The 21,873-nt window shown below is 45.4% G+C and overlaps 1 protein-coding gene across 7 annotated transcripts; it reads right to left on the minus strand.

The window, feature by feature from the left end:
* Window positions 1-85: 85 nt before the first annotated feature.
* Window positions 86-20,765, minus strand: ampd3a (adenosine monophosphate deaminase 3a). Of its 7 annotated transcripts, none has more exons than XM_035417170.1 (16): window positions 20,678-20,765; window positions 17,960-18,112; window positions 10,924-11,146; window positions 10,327-10,495; window positions 9,664-9,829; window positions 8,535-8,754; window positions 7,993-8,122; window positions 7,122-7,316; window positions 6,840-6,971; window positions 6,273-6,436; window positions 5,106-5,232; window positions 4,714-4,877; window positions 4,141-4,261; window positions 3,241-3,414; window positions 2,565-2,675; window positions 86-2,115 (listed from the first exon to the last, which is right to left on the minus strand). In XM_035417170.1, the coding sequence occupies exons 2-16, from the start codon at window positions 18,015-18,017 to the stop codon at window positions 1,942-1,944; spliced, it is 2,328 nt and encodes a 775-aa protein (XP_035273061.1). In that variant the 5' UTR covers window positions 18,018-18,112; window positions 20,678-20,765; the 3' UTR covers window positions 86-1,941. The 7 variants fall into 7 exon arrangements, with proteins under 7 accessions (XP_035273061.1, XP_035273062.1, XP_035273060.1 ...); XM_035417171.1 differs by lacking the exon at window positions 20,678-20,765 and adding an exon at window positions 19,187-19,206; XM_035417169.1 differs by lacking the exon at window positions 20,678-20,765 and adding an exon at window positions 18,939-19,138.
* Window positions 20,766-21,873: the final 1,108 nt, after the last annotated feature.

Raw genomic sequence — 21,873 nt, forward strand, 5'->3', positions numbered from 1 at the left:
GCTCTTTGTTGCAACTCGTAGAAAAGGAAGTTGTTTTCCTATCTAACCAGCTGCAAATGTATTCACAAACCATAAGGCAGACAACTTTTTTTCTAGAAAACCTTTATTTTCAGGAAGAAATATAATTTTTATGGAAATACACACAATTGGCAAGAGTGAAGGGAGCTAAGAGGTACAGTAATGTTACAGTAATAGCGAAGAGATGGAAGAGATTGTTTGTGAACCCCTTATTAAATAAAGATGCTGCTTTAATAAGGGTGATTTATTTCCAATCTATTGTATGGTATGACTGAAGATGTTTAATAATTCATACCAAGTGCTGTTATGCTGTCATTAAAAAAAATTCACAAATTAGGTTGTCAAAATAAAATTAATGCCATTTTGCCAAAATATAAAAAAAGACATAACTACTGTTATAACTATTTTCTTATCCCACAGCCTATAGGTATGTTCTAGCCCAGAAATGGCAAACCCAGGTCCTGGAGAGACACAGGGTCTATTGGTTTTCGTTGTAACCTGACACCTACCACCTGCTTGGTTAATCAATTAATGATTACCCTGTTAACTCACCTCACCTGCTTCCTTGGGTCTGAAGTGCTTGTTGTGTTTAAGGTGAAACCCAAAAACCAGCAGACCCTGCGGCTCCCCATGACCCGGGTCAGCCACACCCTGTTGCAGTCCACATGTGAAGCTTGCAGTGGAAAAACACCTGTGTGTGCGCTCTCCATTGCTCTGCCTTCAATGGCCAGTGCTATGCCAGACGTTTACTTATCAGCTTTCTGCTGTGTGTGTGTGAACAGTGGCGGTGGAAATGCACCAGACCTCATTCTGCACCATTAAAGCAATGTTCCTTTCTCAGCACATACATTCAGCTCTGCTCCTGTAGCAACCGTACGATAGACCATTCATATCTCAGCCTGGGCTCAGCGCACTAAGGATGGAAAAATGAACACTTCTCATAAAATAAAATGCTTTTTGGCTTTTGTGACTCTTATACGCACTTTCTCCAAAATAACAGCCAAAAGAATTTCATTGCATCTCTGTAATGTTTCTAGTTTCACCCAGTAAGATGCTCAAAACTTTACAGGGCTTTACAGAAATTGGCTTGTATTATGCAATAATTTAAACAGAGAGGAGCCACACTCGCCCCAAAGTCCTTGTTGACTGCTCTTTGAGCAGGCAACCCAACACAATCGTGGGATAACTGTGACCACTTGGTGTTGTCCCTCTATTGCTTGGCAACTCACAGCCTTGCACACTACAAATCTCTCACAAACGCATTAAAGTCAAAGTAAAAGTTACACCGTCCCCTCAATGTATTGCACAGTGTACATGTATTTTCTCTGAAAACAATGGCAACGCAATGAAGCAAAACTAAAATCTGGGTAGCATACCACAGGACAGGCTTTAGTATACAGTAATAATTCTGCAATGCTTTGTAAACACCCATAGAAAGCTGTTTTGCATGCAGGCTAGCTGTGTAATACATGACCCCATGGGCAGTGGAAGATAAGGAAGCTCTGAACACATTCTGTATGCCAGCAAATGTGCTTCATCCAAAAGAAATACCGAGATGTGCATGCAATGATGTAGGTACCCATTTAAGAGGCATCTAGAGCAGGTCAGTGAAAATCCGGGTAGGTGTATGGTTAGATATGCCAAGCATTTCTAAACCTTTCACAGAATCAAGGTTGGATACATTCCAAAACCAGTCCCTCATCCCTTTCCTTATGTGGACCTCCATGTCATGCACAGTGAGGACCAATCACAAGTGGGTTCAGAGGCATGGTGTTGTGAAGTGTTTTTTGGGATTCACTACTAGCCTTCAAATGTGCACAGTATATCTGACAAAACTTTGCCATAGGGTTACCAGGTAAACAGTTTAAAGGGCTGATTAGATATATATGTGTAAAATCATCATTCAAAAACTGCCCGCTATGGTCACTGTGTGGCTTGTGTGGCCTCGGACTTGACAGCATCCACCAGGAAGCTGAGCTCGTTGCACAGCGTCTCGTACCGGTACGCCATGCGGATCTGCGCCACGTTGGTCCTCCGAATGTCGTTCCCCTCGGGCCCGTCCTTCAGGTAGTTGGGCCCCAGGAAGTGCTTCTTCTCCTGCAGGGAGGAGAACAACATTTCAACTGACACGCCAGAGAGGAGTAGGCAGTGCTTAGACAGGAACAATTGCTGGGATTTTTGTCCGTGCAAACTACAGCATTATGCAGACTAAACGCTATTCTGTTTTGAGCGGGAGTCAATAGGATATTATTTTCCAACATCATAGGTGAGCCAGTTTGTTGAAAGACACTAAACAAGTAATTCTGATTTGTAATGTCTTACACAACTCTAGCGTCATGCTACACGGTTTTTCCTCATGCATATTTATAAAATAAGTTTGCCATTTACTTGGGCTGCTATCTTGCCAGACTGAATAACAAGACTGTATTTTTAAGCAGACCATGTACTCATTGGGCCACTACTGACATTACTGATTGAGCCACTTGCCCCTTTCCGCAGCGGGTCAGTTGAAAGGTAAAGCATATGAGGAGGTGAGCAGGTCATACCTGGTGGGACAGGCCACTCTGCAGCACACTGTTCCTGGCAATCTCGCACACGTCACAGGTACTTAATTTCCACAGCTGTGCCGCAATGGCGTACTCCTCCATCAGTGCCTCCTGCAGGGCAAACATGCAGTGCAGATATGCTGAAAACACACTCAGCATAGAGTCACAGGGTAGGCAAGGCTTTATGATCCCCAGAATGGGTGAAGTTTCCATGTGTTATCAATGAACCACAGCTTTGACCAATCACAGTATCATGCCATAGAAACTAAAGTATTGATTGGTTAATACTAGTTTGTGCTTTCCAGAACTTAGAAGTTCCACTTAGACGCCTCACTCTCTTATCGCTAAGGGTCATGCAGTACTCATGATGTGACCTTGTTCACCAAGGTCAACTCTCCATTCACTGCTCGCAATATTAACTGCATGGCACATCATATTCTCTGCCAGCTCTCAGCTCATGACAGTTCCAGGCATATAAGAGATTCTGCACGTCTTACACAGGACTGATCTTTATATGATCACAAGCCATGTCTGACCATTTACTCAAGGAACCTGGAGAAACTCATCAGTAATTTGCTGGTTAATATGCAGGATGGGACCCTACCTGTTTTAATACTGTTTTACTTGCATTCTCCTAAGTGCCTTCGTCTTGAGATGTCTCCAAAGCAACCCTTACCTTGGTGTAGTGGAACTGCATGGGGTCGTCAGTGGAGAGGGACACACACAGGCCCTTGTGCAGGAACTCTTTCAGGGGGTTCTTGGAGTACTCCAGGAAGAGGCTGTTGTTACTGAGGGGGGACATGGCGATGGGCACCTGTGCCAGGTAGTACAAGTACTGCAGCACAGGGCTCTGTGGGAAAATACACGCACCAAAAATGACTGTCGGTCTAACAACCACTTCACATACACATCACACAGGCTACACACACCACAGACAAACCACATACATCATACATCAGGGCTGTCCAACTCATTCCTGGAGATCAATTTTAATTTTTTACACCTGATATTATTAATTAGCAGCTCAATGAGATCTCTAGCTGTTGGCTGAGGTGTGCTTTGTTAGGGTTGGAGTGAAAACCTACAGGGCGGCAGATCTTCAAGAACCGGGATGAGCAGCCCGGTTATACATAATGTATAGACCACACACACATACAGGTTTGAACCACCTGTCTCCTGCTTCTAGCACACACTCCATACAATTACATTCACTTTAGGAACCTTACTCACTTCACCAACATGCGCTCAAGCATACAGCCGAAGCAGTTTAACAATTATTTCTGTAAGCTTCCTTTTTACAGGCAGGATATCCAGAAACGCACGTGTTGCAGCTACGGTATGTTTAAATGGGATGGGGTTTAATTTGCTAAGTTTGTTTTTCCCAGGGCCTGCGATTGAATTCCTTGCTACACATCAGAGTGTGAGTATCCAGGTGGGTTGCCCTGTGGAACACTGCCGTTCCAAGCCATGGAGTGGTGTGTGAGCTAGAGCAGAGGAGTTCAAGTTCAGGCTAAGGGCCTTTTTAGCCTCGAGCCTAGAAAGTGGAACATCCAGAAGGAAGGTGTTGTCAGGGTACCTTCTTGAGGTTGAGTCCGTGGGAGATGTTGTCTGCGGTGAGGAAGGCCGAGACCAGGTGGGTGATGGACCCCGCCTCTCCACAGTGTGGGCGGAACATGAAGGTGCTAAGGCCTCGCTCCCTGCAGGTAAGCAGATACTGGTTCAGTGTGAACCCTCTGATCACCTCAAACAGCCTTCACGAACTGCACCGCAAATGCAAATCTCCAAGCCCTGAAGCCTTGAATATTCCCAATCTCCACACATGTACTCTGCTCTACACCTCCCAAACACATGCACACACATAGGAGCGCTTGAGGAACACACATGAAGCACATCTGCATATATAAAGATCTGAGTGTAATGTACTGTTATTATGCAAGATAAAATGCAAACATTTTAAGGTCATGACGCATGCAGTACTGTTTTGGATGTGGATTCAAAGATCTGCACCCTACCAATTAATATCTCTGTAGTCATATACTCAATTTCACAAGCTCCTTTTCACTCGGGAAAACAGGTTTGACAGCCACAATCCCTGGAAGGGAATTTCCCTGCTTGCATGCAAGCCCAGGAATGGGGAGGGGACACTTACTTTCTCAGGTTGTTGAGCACCATGATGTTGGCGTACATGTGGAAGAGGTAGTAGCTGTAGGGCGGGTTGTCGTCACCTGTCCAGGCCTCTGGCTTGGGACTCTTGTAGGAAAACATGTGGTCGCTGTGCTTGGATTCGTCATCGACGCTGTCAAATCCGGTCACCTGCACATCCATGAGGGCGCAACAATCAAACGTGGGTGGGACAGTGTGTTCTGTATGTTCCTTAAAAGGGTGTCACGGGCCAGGGGTGTTTGTCTATTGTTTTCATGGCTGGGGCAATTTTGATTGACAGAGGAACAGGGCAGACAAAATATGTACTTTCTTATTGAGCATTTGGAGCATTCGTTCTGATCTGTCGACTCAGCTTGACACAAACTGGCCAGTACTTACATATTTCAGAAAGACATGCAGCTCCTTCTGCTTCTGTGGATTTACTGTGGCCTCAAACAAAGGCAAGAAAATATTCTCCAGCATTTTGGCGAAGTTTGGTATTGTCTTCTTTGACCTGAAAATGTCACTGAAAGAAATCAAAGGGTTTCTGTCAAAATCACTAAATCCTTACAGTACCAAAAACTAACATGCCTCTTTCCCTTTAAATTTGTGTGAGACTTTGAAAGTGCCAACTGATCAGCCATTCTAAGGCCGTAGGGGCTGCTTCCGCTGACAAAAAGTTTTGTAATACAGTCTAAGAGAAAATCAAATCCAAATTAGTCTTATGCTGTCTAATCCTGAGACACCCAGATTCTTCTATTCTTCTAGGCTCTTATATTAATTATTATAATTTTACAATTGTTTAATTTGGCAGATCTAATGCAGTTAAATGACTGAGAAAGCCATGGTTTTAACCAAGATGTCACTACCGTCAGTGAAAAGTGCTCTCAAACAAGGGGCTTTAATTTGCATTGAACTAAACACCATAGTATCTCTGTTTTGGCAACTATGGTAACCAAGTGTACATATGTATTCTATAATTCGAGCTTTGTGGCTCCTTCAGCCATTGTATTAATATAAATGCAAAAATGTTGAACCCTTTTCATATTAAATGCTATATTTTTCTGAAGTATATCTTGAGATTTTTGACCACAGCTTTCCTAGGGGGCTGGTTGATGTATTAAATCATGTACCACCATGAAACAGCAGGGTGGCCTGTTTGGTTTTTTATTATCCTTCACTAGCATTATTATCTATTGTCATAGTCTGTGGGGGTGGGGGGGGGGGAGCACACACTGGCCCAGTGGGCATCATGTCACACCAGACTCCGGATCATTACTGAAGCTCCACACTTGAGTGCCTAGATAATGGAAACCTAAGATGCAATGGATTATGAGCCAAACCTACATCCTGTTAAAATCAGCTTGAAAGACAAACACACAGAAGTACACTTCACTGCACATCTTCAAGTGTCTTAATGAATCAGTTGGAACAAATCCAACACATACAGATGGGGGGGGGGGGGGGGGGGTCTAGCACCAGGTTTGAGAAGCCCTGGCTTAGAGTAATATTAGGACACTGAATTCCACAGTATCCCAGAACTCCTCACTCCACCTCAAAACTTACTATATCCTGGGAATCTGGATGATCCACTGCATGTTGGTGGAATGGACTTTGTGCTGGATAAACCAGCAGGCCAGGTTGTGCCATTCTTCTGGAGCCCGGCCATAGATGGAGAGACGAGGCTCTGCGTGCTGGTACTTGCTCTCCTCCAGGTCATGCGCTACTTCCTGTAAATGACAGGAAATGGAAAATGAAGCATAAATTATTCCTGTTGCACTCTTCATGATTAATACCATGTCGTGCCAACGTTACTGTGATTGTTTTTGCATACCCGTGATGTCTCAGGGAGTGTTTGCAATCATTTGCATGCCTTTGTTTCACTGGGCAGCTAAAACCATACTAAAAGCATACTGTGTGTTCTGTCATTCCTCCTGCCAAGTTCACACTGTACTTTCACTTCCCTCCCCCAGCCCACATGACCAGACTCTATCACTAGCTGAAAATGTAACGCAAATTTGTTAGTGACGAGTGTTAACAGATAGAGAAAAAGCTGCTAAAACAAAATTAACACCTATTTTGACCTGGCCTCAGCCGCACTCTGGAAAGTCCCCTTCATAAATTATATCTTACCTTAATGATTCGTGCAAAGTATTCCCCATCTAGGTAGTTGTCCGTTTTCAAATAGATTTCCCTGAGTTCGCTAGCTCCAACAGGATTGTACTTGGAGTTAAACTTGTCAAACCGATGAAAGGTTTGTCTGCCCTGCAAAGGAAATGAAAGATTTCTTTAGCTTTAAAAAAAAAAAAGTGTTTACTCTTGAGAAGACACAAAGAAAAAAAGAACACATTGCAATAATGTTTCCAGTGTTAACTGAATCTAACATGCAAGTTGGGAGGGGCATGTTGGTCTTACAGCATGCACATCCAAGGAGTCCACGGTGAGGTCGTAGGGGTCCATGTTCAACTTTTCGAACACCTGCTTGAGTGTCATCTTTTTCCCCTGCTTCTCCATCACCACACGGTCCTCTTCTGTCTTGCACGTGGTCTGGATGAACTGGAGCAGGTGCTTCTGGCTCATGCAGGCAGCTGCGTGGATGTGGGTGTCCACCTGGGAACCAGAAGGCAAGCAGATGTACTGCGACTCATATCTGGAGTGCACACTGGTGTTACCGCCAAACTTGGAGGGAAACGCACGACAGTCTCGCCTATTTCTACAGTTCTGAAGATCATCTTCATAACCCGCAAATTACAGTCAGGGCCGCAAAATTCAGCGTCCCCCCATGTTTTCCGTTAAGCGGGGTGTTTACTAAAGACTCATTAAGGTTATGTTAATGAGCACAGCCACAGTGAGTTCAAGTAAATGTACTGCCGGTGTTTAAGGACCATCTTGCGCATGGCAGGAAAGCAACAATGTCGTACCCCTCCAACTATGGCACGTTTTGGACAGGTGTCAGGATCCATGGATGCAATGGATAGGCACTGTCACCTTTAAATGTTAACACATCTCACATGTCATTAGTAAAAACTAATATTAAAACACAGTTTTAATATTTAAAGTTGTTTCATTGGAGATGATGAACATTAGATAGCATTAATAAATATGAAAAAATGATATTTGTCTAGTTAGCTTCTATAAAAGCCCTGCAAATCTTTACTAAATATGGCCCTATGTGTCTTAAGGTCAGAGAGGTTGCATTTCCATACTGTTAACACAGGTGTGTAGATGTGCTGTATTTTAATGGGGTTTGGTACTGAGATATAGGTGTTGAGATAAAGGTATTCACCTTTCTGACATTGTAGAAATCTCGGTGGGGCACACTCTTCAGCTCTTTCAGCTCAGCCATTTCATTAAGCATCTCGTGAAGGTAGAACTTTGATCCAAGGAAGTTTAGACGTCTATGGCAGTAAGTCTTCCTGCAGAAAAAGGTCAATGGTATACTCAGCAAATGTTTTGCAAACAGTCATCTCCGAAGAGTGTGAGAACAGCATTTGACTCAAGATGAAAGGCCTTGCAGGTTCGAACCCTGATGAGGCACATTTCTTGTTCTATACCACAAAAATAGTACCGCAAAGCAAAATGCAAATAATGGTATTTTCGATATCACAAAGCAGAACATAGAACTGCTTCGCTATACACCATTACACATGGAGATACTGGTATAACACTGCCTCTAGTCTAGATTACAGGTACTGGTGTACACCATCACCATCAAGACTACAATGTGCACTGGTATAGTCTGTCTACAGACTGGACAACAGGGCAGTGATATGGCCCATGTAACAGAGGCAGGGCTGGTTTCATGTGGTGATTTGGCGGTGTGCTCACGTGGGCCCGTCGGCGATCATGGCAAGGACATGGCTGAGGTCAATGGCGAAGGTCTCGAGGTCAGGGTAGGGCAGGCTGTGCGGCTTGTTCAGCTTCAGGTCCTCAGGAGTGTCGTACACATAGATGATGCCGTCCTTCATCTTCAGTTCGTAGTTGAAGTTCTCCGGAATGTCTTCCATGCTGTAAGGGTCCTCCCCCTCACGTGGACAGGGGACGATTTCTGCAGGGACAGGGTAGAGCTGGTTACATGGCCGAGCCCCACACATGCATCGGCCTTATGATTCGTTTCAGCACGTCTCCACTGTTGCCCCTGGGCATTCCTGATCCGCCTTCGGCATATTATTAGTTCCTTTTGATACGACACATTCTTACTACTACTACTCATTTTTGCATGCACATTTTGCAAGCAACTTCAGATATATAAGTTTGAGAAATTATTATTTCTCTTGAGCATAATTTAGAGTATGGATTTCATTAAGTGCCTGTGGTGTTAGAATACTCAATTGTTATGAAGCCTTCTATTTGCAAAGCTTATGTTCTAAACTGGTATGGATGGGGGGAAATTAATAGCTGCATAAATTTGATCGTAAAGTATTTTGCCTTGTCTTCTTTGTTTCAAACTGATTCTAGGCTCATTTCTCATTTCATGACCAATTCTGTAGCCTCCACTTGAGCTTGTGCAAACATGTCTGTAATATGGCTAACTCAAACAGATTTTACTTCCTCAAACAGAGCTGTCTATAATTTGTGGGCATGGCTCATTTAGCAAGAAGCAGTTTAAATTCCTGTAACTGCATGTACTGTACTTTCAGCAAAAGCATATAAAATTTTAATTAATATGCAGACCTGTTCTATTTCAACCGAATGTTCTTTTTATAAAAAATTTTTAAAAATGGCAAAAAGTAGTAAGTTAACAATGACAGCGCTGAAACCCTCCCATTGTCAGATGAAATGTACCCTTTAGACGGTTGCTTAATCTGTCTGACTAAACGAGTCCGTCCAGTTTGGCTAAGGGGCTCAGACAGCCTAGAGCAAGGCATTAGTCTGTGGTCTCACTGGTAGTGGTCATGCAGCCTTTTGTTTCCTGGGTGAATTCCTGTTTCACCTGCAGTTGGAGTAAGGGCAATACCTGGCAGAATCTCCTCCTCCTCGGTCCACTTCTCGTGTTCCGCACTGCGCAGGAACTGGGCCGTGGTCCTGGGGAAGCGATGGTATGCCAGCTTGGCGTATTTCTCCCTGATCTGCAGGGCTTTCAGGATGCTTCTGGCTGCTTGCTCATAGTCCTCAACTGTGATCTTTAGAGCACAAGGGGGGAAAAAAATCGGCAATGATCATCAGCAATCGTGAACTGCCTGCCTGTCAGTGAGCTTCACCGCACCCACCTGCCGGCCTTTAGAGAAGGGCCTTCGTGAAGGACGTGTGCTCCACCGTCTTGCCCAATGTGTTTTGCCCGGTGTGTTTTCCCCAGTCATTCCGGCGTGCAGAACAGCACGACTCGTCCGACACTTCTAACCTTTCGCGCACGGCAGACACGAAAAGCGACAGACGAATCCCGCTATTCCATGCGCTGGAATGACCGTGGATTCTGGAGCAAGTACTGTACAGCATGCCAAACCCCCCAAAATATATCCCTGACCTATATTTATACAGCCCAGGCCCTGACCCACAGTTGTTTTGTACAGGCTGTCGCCTCGATGGGCCAGGCCGGGCGGGGCTGCGCTGGCTTGTAAATCGCTGGGGACAGCTGCGATAGTTGTTTCGGGGAGGGTAGCAAGGAGGGACTTTCTCTCACCCCGGCGCAGTAGTCCCCGCTGATGGTGACTCTCTGGTACTCCGGGAAAGCGTCGGACAGGGAGGGGCAGGTGGAGGCAGGCGAGAGGAGAGGGGACACCACGGACAGGGCCCAGTCACCGACCGCGATCTGCATGGACTGGGAGCGGATCAGCTTGAAGCTCTGCTTCCTGGAGAACAACGCAGTAAACAGTCAAATAATATCAACTTAAACACTTGATCAGAATTAAGTATGAAAACACATGCATGTATCTCCTGGTGAAGGCATGATTTATTTGGTTTGCCATTGTTGGTATACTAGTCCTCAGGCATTCTGCATATTTTCCTGGCGAGTGTGTTGTTTGTAAGCCACTGCATGCTAGAACAGGCCCCACAGGACTGTGGCACTTTGCTTTGCATCACTAATTTAAAAAGACGGATTAATGAGAGCATTTAAGCTCAGACAGGACTTTCAGCATATACCAGTTTTCCTGCCATAATCTCGTACATGGTGAGCCTGGGGTGGGGCAGGGCTACACGGGTTGGGGCTGGGCGTGGCAGGGTGAGCCTGAGAAGTGAGGGTTAGGAAGGACCAGGATGGCGTGAGACGGGGGCCCACCTTTTGGCGGACTCCTCAGAGTGCTGCTCGGCCAGCTCCCTGAGGATCTCATGCTCCTTGGCCTGGTTGAGGCCGATGGGGCAGTCCTCGGGCACGGTGAAGAGGGCCAGCGTACTTTTCGTGTCCTCCTCCTTCAGCGCCGATGCGTACACCCTCTCCGCCAACCGCCGCACCTCCTCGTCCACCTCGCTCAGCGAGATCTTGGGGAATTGTCGCGGCATGTCTGCGGGAACAGAGGGGGCGCTCATGAGCCATTCACAGACCTGATAAGCTGTTTGCCTGTGCTTGGGGGGGGGGGGAGAGAGCTGGTGCTGCAGTATCTGATAGGTGCATTCAGATGCAATTCAAACTCTGTATTGATGATAATGAAATTCCATATCTATGCTAATGTAATCCTATGCTGCTGCTTTTAGGATTCTAGAATATCAGGCGGGGGTTTTGTGTGTTTGTTTCCGTGCTTGTGTGTCCGTGTTTGCATGACTGTTTGTGTGTAGTATACATGTTTGTACATAAACCAGAACAGCACATATTTAAATAATACTCTGAGTCAGGAAATATCAATATTAAATCTACATCTAGGGTCATCAGCCATATTTTCAATCCACTCTTGTCTACTAACACGGTTACCAGACATTTCTGCTTCATGTAAAGACTGGGTATGTAAGTTCTACAAAGTGTATTCGCTGATTAGATACAAAGATTAATTATTCAGTTATATATATATATATATATATATATATATGTTCTTTGTTTCTGTAAGAATTATGCTTGAGATGATGTACATCTCAATAAACGTGCCCGCTGGTTTCGCAAGTACACATAAATCATGCCGGTGAACACGTCCTGCCTGCTCTGATGTTCATGGACTCCACATTACAGCGCGAATGCCAACTGCATTGGCATCCTACCTCTGGCATCCTACCTCTGGCCTAAACCACCGGCTTCTGTTTCTCCGTACAGAAAAGCAACAGTAGCAATACTGAACAGGGTGGCAACCATCAGAAATTCCATTACATGATATCACAGGCATTTAGCAGACCTTCTTATCCAGCTTTTCCTACACAGCTTTTCGCATTTTTTTATATAGTATCCATTTATACAGCCAGATATATGCTGAGTCTGCTCTCTACCTCTCACTAGTTGTCTGTGAGAAGGAGGGTGCAGTGATGTGCAAGGTGAACATAATGAATTTCTACAACAAAGATCTTTCTTCCCATAATGTCACGAGAGGCACAGTGTGTTTCTCACAGACTTAGTTGCAGTGCAAGTAATGTCACAAATTGTACATGTCCTGTTTCTGTTGGCCAACCAACACAGCAAAGCCACTGCTGATGTCAACATTTTTTAAGGAGTCCCCTGGCCCTGGTAACATCACGTCATTGATGTTGGAGAACAGAAATCTTGTGATCTTGTGGGTTTTTGTTTTTAGAATAGACTTTAGTTTCAGTGGTGACTGCAGGGAATACATGGCTGTTGTTATATTTGTTCTTTCAGTCCTGGTTTCACTTTTCTTTGTGCTTTACAGAGACCCGGTCAGGAAGTTCTCATGACCTTGCCTGAGAGTTTCAGCTACTGTTTATTTACTGGGCCTTTCCCTCCCTCGTGTAGCAGCAGTGATAATGCTAAGACTAATGTAAATGTTTACGGTTTATACACACACACATGCAAGCACACACACACACAAGTACACGCAAACACACACACGCATGCAAGCACACGGAGACACACACACACAAGCACACGCAAACACACACACACGTACAATATTTATAATATATATGTCCCAACTGCTCTTCTCTACGTTGCCAAACAGCTGTTGTTGGAATCACATGCAGTAATGCCACCAGTAATGGGGTGTGGCTATTGTTGTTAACGTTCATACTACAGCCAATCGTGTCATTGTCTCTGCTGTTGCTACATGTGATCATTGGTAGCCTCGGTCAGCGAGTCGTTTCTTGCCGTGGTTAAAGGAGCTGGTGCAGACAGCCATGGGCAGAGATGAGCCCCTGCTAACCAGATCAAGTGTCTGAGCATTGAGCGGCTCTCATTTCTATTGACTTTCCCTTCCTGTTGACATGGAACCCAAGCCCGCTGCCACCCTCCTCAGCACTGCCTGTGATTGGCATGCCTTCAGATGGAAGCTGCTGGATGTTCCCATCACTTTCGGAACAGCTGTTCACCTCACGTGTGCCCTAATAACTCCGCACCAAAAGCAGACGTGCTGGCACGCCCCCCCCCCCCCACCCCCCTTACACCACTTGCACCACCCGCCATCCCAGCCCCACACACAGCACTGAGGAGAGAAAGAAAGTGCGAGAGAAAGCCCGGAGGAAATATGATAGGATATTATGAAGTTGTATTGATTCAGTAATGGCTTCTCATGAATGATTTAGCCCCACTTTCTCCTCACAGACTGGCCGCAAGCGTCGCCCCCACACGCACTCTCAGCGCTCATTCCAACACAAGACACAAACTGCTGACTCACAGCTTGTTATTGTCATTTCTTTTTTTGAGTGAAAACCCACCAGAAAAAAAAAACTTTAGTCTAAAAGCAAAAGGGCAACCCCTAGCTCCATTGTCCATTGGCCTGAATTATTAGCTTACTGCCTTCTTAGCTGACAGAAAACGGGGTGTAATTTCAACATATCCATCCATGCATCGAAGCTCACAACAGTGACTCACGTTGACCCAGGGCGGTTGTGTGAGTAAGACCAACCGATGAAGACAATGTAGGTTAAAACACTGTTGGTTTGTTAATAATTCCCTGGGAGGGTTGAAACAATACGTGGGTACGTTGTTTTTCCTCCACTGAGTTAGCCCCCCCCCCCCCCCTCCCCCATTGTCCACTGTGAGCTGTTAGAACTGCTCTCTCACTGCCTCCTCCCTTACCTTCCGGGCCGGTCAGTGCCATGTCTGTGGCTGCACGAGGCACTGAGTCTTGTATCGGGTCTGGGTCTCTCTGCGGGATGGTCAGTGCTGTGTGTGTCCTATCTGCTGCTGCCCCACTTTGAGCCCCCAGCTGCTGAGTGAGTGGGGTTTTGCTTTCTTGAGTGCCCCCCCCACCCCCCGCTCTCTATTTTAAGAAGCCGACAGAATCGCACGAACACGGCCAGTAATCCCCGCGGCACGTCACAACTGACTGTCAACACAGGGGACTAGCGCAACACCCACCCAGCCGCCCCCCCCTCCCCCCCCGATTCCTTAAATTGGCATGCTGCACAACATCACCGAATCCCCTGTTATGTCCTCAAAAGGGGCAGAGCAGGAGCCCCCGGCTGTCCGGACCAGGCATAACTGGGTCAGCGTGAGGGCCGGGTTTCAGGACGGCCCGTTACAGGACGGGGGTCAGGTGGTCCGGGTCCAGGTCTCGGCCATCCCCACCACAGCGCAAATCCCCACTCTGACCTTGACTTCCAATAATAAGGCGCATAGAATTACAGCTCAAAATAAATAATCCTGCCGCAGTCATCACATCACTCACTGAACGAGTAATCGCCCCCCTGAACCCGATCTCCCGCCACGCTCACCCCCTGCCAGATTGGGTGATGACACCCCGACGCCCGCTCGCCTAGCTTATGTCAACACCACTCTGACCTCCAGAAGGCACCAGGCCTTAACCGCAGGCGGTAAATTTGGCAAAACGGTCAGAAAGAGTCTGTGACTTTACCTCCGTGCTCCTGTTAAGCTCCCTGCAGTGAACAGCAGCTTTACCTGATCCGTGCGGAATCCGTCTGCCTGCCTGCTCTGGTGCTGGTGTTGCTCTGGAGTGAGAGGGGTGTGGCCCAACAAGGGGGGGGGGTTTGAATTGTTCCTTTTTATTGTGGAGTCGCGCCTCCCACCTGCTTCCTGGTCCCACTGGAACAACTGCTGCGTCTCCCGTTTCCCCAGAGAAACCCGACTCCGCCTCAGAGAGCAGCTACCTGTCCGCCCTCACGCCAGAAAAACACTGCCCTCCCCTCTCTCACACCGGCACACTATGGGTGCGGTGCTAGGCGCTCTCTCATTGGACGACTGCCATGGTTATTTTTTCACCTGCCTTATTCAGGTCAGCCAATAACTCACAGCGAGACTTTGAATCGCACTCCATAGCGAGTTCCACAACTTCCACAAACTTCAACCCCCCCTTGCTCCCCCCACCCACCCTCCTCTCTCCCTTTTTTGTCCTGATGAGTCGGTGAAGAAGAATGTGACTGCAATGCCAAGCCGACTGTCCTTTATCGATCAGTGAGGTGGGGCGGGAGGCCGTGTGATTTCGGGAGTGTCACGGATCACATTACGGGAGATTAATGTTGGTACATACAGACCCCAGAACACATCGATGCTGTGATTTGAGCAGAGAGACACTCTAAGTGAGTGACCCGGCTCAGATTTACAGGGATCCCATGTAGTAACACTCCGTGAATCTCACAGACCTGTATCAAAAGTTCCTTCACAGAGGAATTCCGCAGATTGCATATAGAAGCGGTTTGGTAGCATACTGTACTGTATGTTCTTGTCTCAACTGAAGCTCAATATAACCCAGGGTTACCAGGGACACATTCTTCCAATGCTTTATAGGTTAGCTTTGCTTTTTTTCAACTTGGCCCCATTTTTCCCCCAACTAATCGCACCATGCTGATCGGTGTTCACAATAATTCAGTCGCCAAACAGAATTGCCAGGAGGGACGCTCAACAACCGTGGCAAAATAATTCAGTCACGTCTTTCTTTGTGGGGTTTTGGTCACCCAGAGAACTGCCCCACTCTGCTTTGCAATGCAGACTAACGGAGTGACACAAACAAGCCGTTTAATGCCTTCTAAATGCGGGTTTCCACCAAATAAGAGCTTGGTTAGCATGTGCAAATGCATTTAATAAATAACAGTGAGAAAGCATTGCTCCAAACTTCAATAACAACGCTAATTCTAGAGATTATATTGCACTACAGAAACACTTCCTTACTTTCACTCTGGTATGCTGTATCCATGCACCCGGAGCGGTGGGGGGGCGGGGCTGGGTGTTGGTAGAGTTGTTCACTACCGTAAAATGTCCTTGGTGGCACATCACGTGCTTCTCTGCATGACATAGTCCTCACTGAGAACAATGTACGGTTCCGTTTAAAAAAAAAAAAAACGGTCTGTCAACTGAAACACCAAACGCCTGATAATGGACAGATGGAAAATGACATACATTAATGTTCCCTTCAAGCTATGCAGTTACTAGCTCCAAAAAAAGGGTCCAAGTGGGGAAAAAACCAAACATATCCTTAAAAGGCAAGAGGGAGAGACCATCGGGGCTGGAGAGAGAGTGGGAAGTCTGCTAAAAGGAAAACAGGTTTCCTACAAATGCCCATTACAATGACTTGTAGCTCTGTGTGCTGGCTTTGTGTACTGTTCTGCTGCCAGCTACTGCCTGGACGACTCCCTCAAATGTAAATAATGCACCCTTGGCTAAGAGTAACCTTACTTAGTCACTCTTACCCAACCTAGGCCTCTCTGAGGCAGGGCCTGGGGTGTTTTTCAGTCAATCCAAGACAAGGGCTAGCATGCCTCAGCCAATCAGGTAACTGGGCCGGCATACCTTTTTCCAATTGGATTTTAAAGATGGGCAGCTAATCACCTGATCTGATAGAGGAGGAGCTTTTGAGGGACAGCCCTAATGAACACTAACAGGGTTGCTGCTCTCTTTGCATCTGAATCATTTTTTTCATACAGAGAATTCGCTCTATGTAGTAGTACACTTGTCTGTTTTACCGTTTGCGGTTGCAAAAGAATGAAGAATGTAGAACACCACCTTTTCTTTTCTTACAGGTGATCTTTGGCAGGTTGAAGACAATTTACAGTGAATGCAAAGCTTAACAAGATGTGAAAGCCACAGACAAGTTTGTACAAGTTTCTACATGTACTGTATTCCATGTAATTGCATTCCTGCCAAATTTAATAAAAAGAAAAGCCTGTTTTGCCGGCCCTACTTTAATATTTTTGGGTTTATTCCCAGGCAGACAGCAGAGGGGTCAACAGAGAAGAGAACACAACTTAGAAAGCACCACGATGGGGATCTAAGCCCCCCCCCCCCCCCCCACCCTCCACACGGTAGGAATCGCACCCGGCTTGAGTCGGCCGCCTTACGGACTGCTCCAAACACTGCGCTGCCAATTCCAATCTGCTTCCTTCATAATGATCTGGGACTCCTAAACTAGTTACACACGAGTTCATCATGCACCAAACCAGCCAACTTAATACCCATTATACAAGTGCCTGTATAATCTGGTGCATAATTCCTGATTTTTATATTCTGCCTGATCTACTATTGTGACCCATTAAAGTGATCACACCATACTCCATTAGAGGAGCTGGTATTATATGAAGGCATCTTAGCATCTTAGGGTTCCCATACCCCAACACAGTTAACTCTTTCAGCTTAGCTCACTGTCCTGGCAAAGAGAACTTTAAAAAACAAAATACAGGAAGTAGGCATCGTCACATCCTTCCTGTTGCAACAGACGATCAGAGCAGATAACTGGCCGGAAAAACTCTTTCATTGTCACCAAATGCTTTTTAACTGCATCTCTGTATTTGTGTATTTTGTGCCCTGCAGACATGCGATTTCAATCATTCTGTTTCGGCCCTATGCTTTTTAACCGCATCTCTGTATTTGTGTATTTTGTGCCCTGCAGACATGCTATTTCAATCATTCTGTTTCAGCCCTATGCTTTAATACGTCTGAATTAAGCTTTTATTAATATTATTGTTAAGTATGTCCCTGACATGTCTTGACATGTACTAGAACCCATCGGCATGTACAGCTGAACAGGAATGCACTGATTCTAGCATGACTACCGTAGCCCGTCTCTCTACAAGCTATGGATGAGAGGGTGAAAGGGGAGACACTGAGCATCGAGCACAGCGCACCTGGGTCTGGAGGGGAGTCACTGAGCACCGAGCCCCAGAACAGCCTTGGGACAGGAATGCAGTGTTACTACCCCCCCCCCCCCCATCCCCCATCCCCCATCCCCCATCCCCCAGCAGAAGAGTGACGTAACAGGAGTGTGAGAGCTTACCCTTCCCCAAGCAGGGGGTGGACTGCTGTTTGAACAGTGGGACTCCTTTTCGGCTCATCCTCCTCAGTGTGTGCGCCGGGGGGGGGAGGTGTTGAGAAAATCACTCAGTAGAAGGAAATCTGACTGGTCGTGGAGGTTGATGGCGCATGTATACTGTAACAGAAGTACAGAGCAGCGTAGGGTGACGTGGCGTGAGGTATCTTGTGGTTCATGCGGGGGTGGGGGGGGGGGGGGGCGGGGGCAGGGGCAGGGCCTTACCGTATGTGCACTATCACTCACAAATGACCCTTTATGCTGCGATGCGGCAGCGTAGGGCACAGTCAAAACCAGCCATAGACACTGATGTGAAACAAACTGTCAGCCTAACACTGAGGAATACTGTAATCCATATCTGCAGTGCGCTTCATGTTTCTTCCAGTGCCAGCGGATGTCCTGACGTGCAGTTGGCAACTTTTTGTGATTATTTATTTGTTCATTTTTACCCAGCAGCCCCTCTTCTCAGAGCTAATACGCACTTGGGTAATCACCAGGTTATCTCGTATCTCATACCCACACACATCACCCCCGTCTCTTGGGGGGCTTCAGCTCCACCCAGCTGCGCAGAGATGGCAGTGTCCCTCATGCATGAAATGTCCCCAGTTAGCACCAAAGCAGCAACGCAGCTTGAATACCAGCACTGTATGCGCAGAACCCACTTGATATTGAGTGCACCTGACACATTACGAAGGCACAACAGATTCCGCTAGCTCCCTTTCCTCAGATAAATAACTGCACCAGTCACAGTGCTGTGTCTTTCAGGGTGTTAAAGGCACGGACAGAGATAAGTAGCAAGTTGTAAAAAGCCGGCATGTGTGTGATCAAGCATCGCAGCCAGTCATGCATGCAGTCCCCCGGCAGAGGAGATTCACTGTTCTACGGTGTGTGAGCAATGTGCAGGCGGCGAGCAAGCGGCGCATCGCTGGTCGGTCCTCCCACTTACCGCCGTGGACCGTCTCCTCTCTGCGGGCTGGACCTAATATTCACTCTTAGTGCTAGCCCTCTCAGACAGAAACCGTTGCTCGTTTTCTGCCCCTACTGCGGTAAGAGATAAGCGTTCGCATAGCGCTTCCCAGTCAAGACTCCACCGTTAACTCTTTCACTGCCGCATCACAAGCCTTCAAGCACGCAGAAGCAAAACGCTGATGAGAAAGAAGTGAAGTAATGTTCATGTTAATCGGTTTTATGTACCTCTGGGAAATGACTCCACAATCCGTTTGCTGCTTTTACCAAAACTGGCTGCAGCTGTGTTTATGCAAATCAGGCTGTCGTTGTTTTTAAGACCGGAGAGAGGAAGAGCTATATTTAAGCTACATATTTCCTGCACTTGTTTCACATGCATTTAAGTGTGGAAATATAACTAAGAAACAAACATTAACCTCAGAATTCTTTATTCGAACCTCTTTCTAAATTTACTGAGGAGTCTGTGCCTCTGACCCTGTATCTACATACAGTAGAATAAGTTTTTTGGTAACTAAAAAACATTGATTATTTTGAGAGCAGGAACTACCCAGATGAATATCTGCATACCTCTCTGTTGAATGCCCAACATTTTTTCTTATCTAATTTATGTTAATATTATTTAGCTCAACATTATAAAAATTATATGCAAAGCATATTTTAATATACTAATTCAGCAGGGAATGCTTTGTATGTACACAGCTTATTTACTGTTAATAGAGTTGTTTTGGCCTTTTAATTTACAAAAACTAATAATTGAGTATTAACATGTAGGCTACATAAATGAATTTGCTCTGCAGGCATTGCTTCCTGTCAGCAGGAGGTCTGAAGCGCCATCTGCTGGGAATTTGATATAATTACAGGGTTCCATTACCAACCTGGGAAGACTCCAGAGGACTTTAAAGGACATCGGTATTTTAATCTCTACCTTTAATCCTTAAATTCTCACAGATAGTTAAAACATTCATCTAAGAACTAGTCTTCAAGGAACTTTTTTAACATGTAAAGTGCAATGAAATGAATCTATAAAATCTGTAAATATGTTATGTGTTGTAGAAACAATACTGCAAGAACCACTACGTAAAATATTTTAAAACTATGCAGATAGTGTTAACGTTCAGACACCAGCACATGCCCAGAAACTGTCGCACGCTGATAAAAAAGGTTTGTCTTGGATCACTTCTGTTGGATTTCCTCGACAGCAAGAATGTAAACGTCACAACCTCGTTGTTTACAAGATCATTAAAGTCAAGCGGCATTTGTCCTTGTTGCCTCTCCATGTATTTATTATTAGACCTGTTATTTTTCATCCCAAGGATTTGAACTGAATCTTTAAAAAATTGTTTTTTCAAGAGCATTTATTTGCTGTGTGCCTTGGTTTTAAAATATGCAGCATAAGAAATGTTTACTAGAAGGACATTTAACAGCAGTATGACATTCAGTGACAGTGTTTAAATTTTATTTGTCCTACTGTGTTTCCGTAGAGAAATTTCATAGTACAAATGACTCCAAATTCAGAGAACTTGTAGCAATGGGACATGCTTAAAATGAGCCATTACAAGTAGGAGAATAAGAGAAGAGAATAAAGAGAAAAATGTGGTTAAAAAAATTAGTGCTTCTCGTCATCTTTAACTGAGGCATGAATTTATCATATCACCTGGACTTTCTAGGACTCATTCAGGTCTATGCATTTCCTCGACTAACAGCTAACGTCATACTCACCTCATGCAGAGTTTATGTCGGGGCGAGTGAGTCTTTCCAAGGCTGTGTTGTGGAAATGGAAGGTGAAAAACAGGTCTTCGAACAGAACGCCCTGTTGAGCAGCTTTCTGAAGTCTGCTCTGAGGAAGCAGAAGAGACTGACTGAAGATGAAAGCGTCGTACTGCCTCTGTTAGAGCGCCATACGTCAAGTGTTATGACCAGCTGACTTTGAATGAGAAAAGAGATTCCCAATTACAGCACTTCTCAAGTCTATGGAGGTGGTACCTTTTGTCATCAGATGGACTTCTGGAGGCATTTCGTGGCCTGCAAAGTGTCTTGCATGATTTCATGATTTTTCTTTTCTCTTTTTTCCCCCAAATTGAACATGGGATTTGCTCTTATGTGCTGATGTAGAGAATACCCTGCTGGCTGAAAACCTTTCTCCCTGGATGATGCCAGTTGCATGTTAATTTGCCACTGTAAGCCTGAGTACGATTGCATTCATAACTAAAGGACATGTCACTGAGCCAGAGACCAGTGCTTTGTCTAAATAACATTGAACATTGTAAAGAATAGCTCACTTAATACTACTGGTTATAAGAAAGCAATATTTCTTATACTTCATTTCAATACACTTCAAGATGTCTAGCTAAATAAAGGAACCTAGCAGCTGGCAAAAATTAGCTAGTGATCAATGCTAATAATAGTTATCCAGTGTACTACAGAAAAATGTGAACAGTTCTGCCTTAGTCTGAAATAGGTCTGGAGTTGGTACAATGGACAGTCTTTTTTAAAAATGGACCTTTCATGTGTTTTGTCATAAATGTATTTACCATAGTACAACTGCAGTTGTCGATTATCAACATCCTTCAGTCAATTTAATTCTGTCTAGTTTTTCTTTAAGAAATTCGGTGTGTGACAGTTGGGGAGGGGTTCTAACTTGTCTCTCAAAGGCATACACACACCTTTTTTCCTAGAAAAAGGGTTGTGGATGCCAGGAAGTGACATGCAGGCTTGTTCGTTCCTTAACTGAGATGCAGGTGTGACTACCCAGAGGAAGAGAATGATCAGATTGGGAAAAACCTGAACAGTTCTCCCTTAGTCCAAAACTATTCAGGAGCAGGAGTTGGTATAATCACGATCTTTTGTTCAAACTTATCTTTTCATGCGTGGTTAAGGTAAACATTTTTGTCATAAAAACTGAATGCATCTACCAT

This window comes from Anguilla anguilla, chromosome 5 (assembly GCF_013347855.1).
Source record: "Anguilla anguilla isolate fAngAng1 chromosome 5, fAngAng1.pri, whole genome shotgun sequence".
Lineage (NCBI taxonomy): Eukaryota > Metazoa > Chordata > Actinopteri > Anguilliformes > Anguillidae > Anguilla > Anguilla anguilla.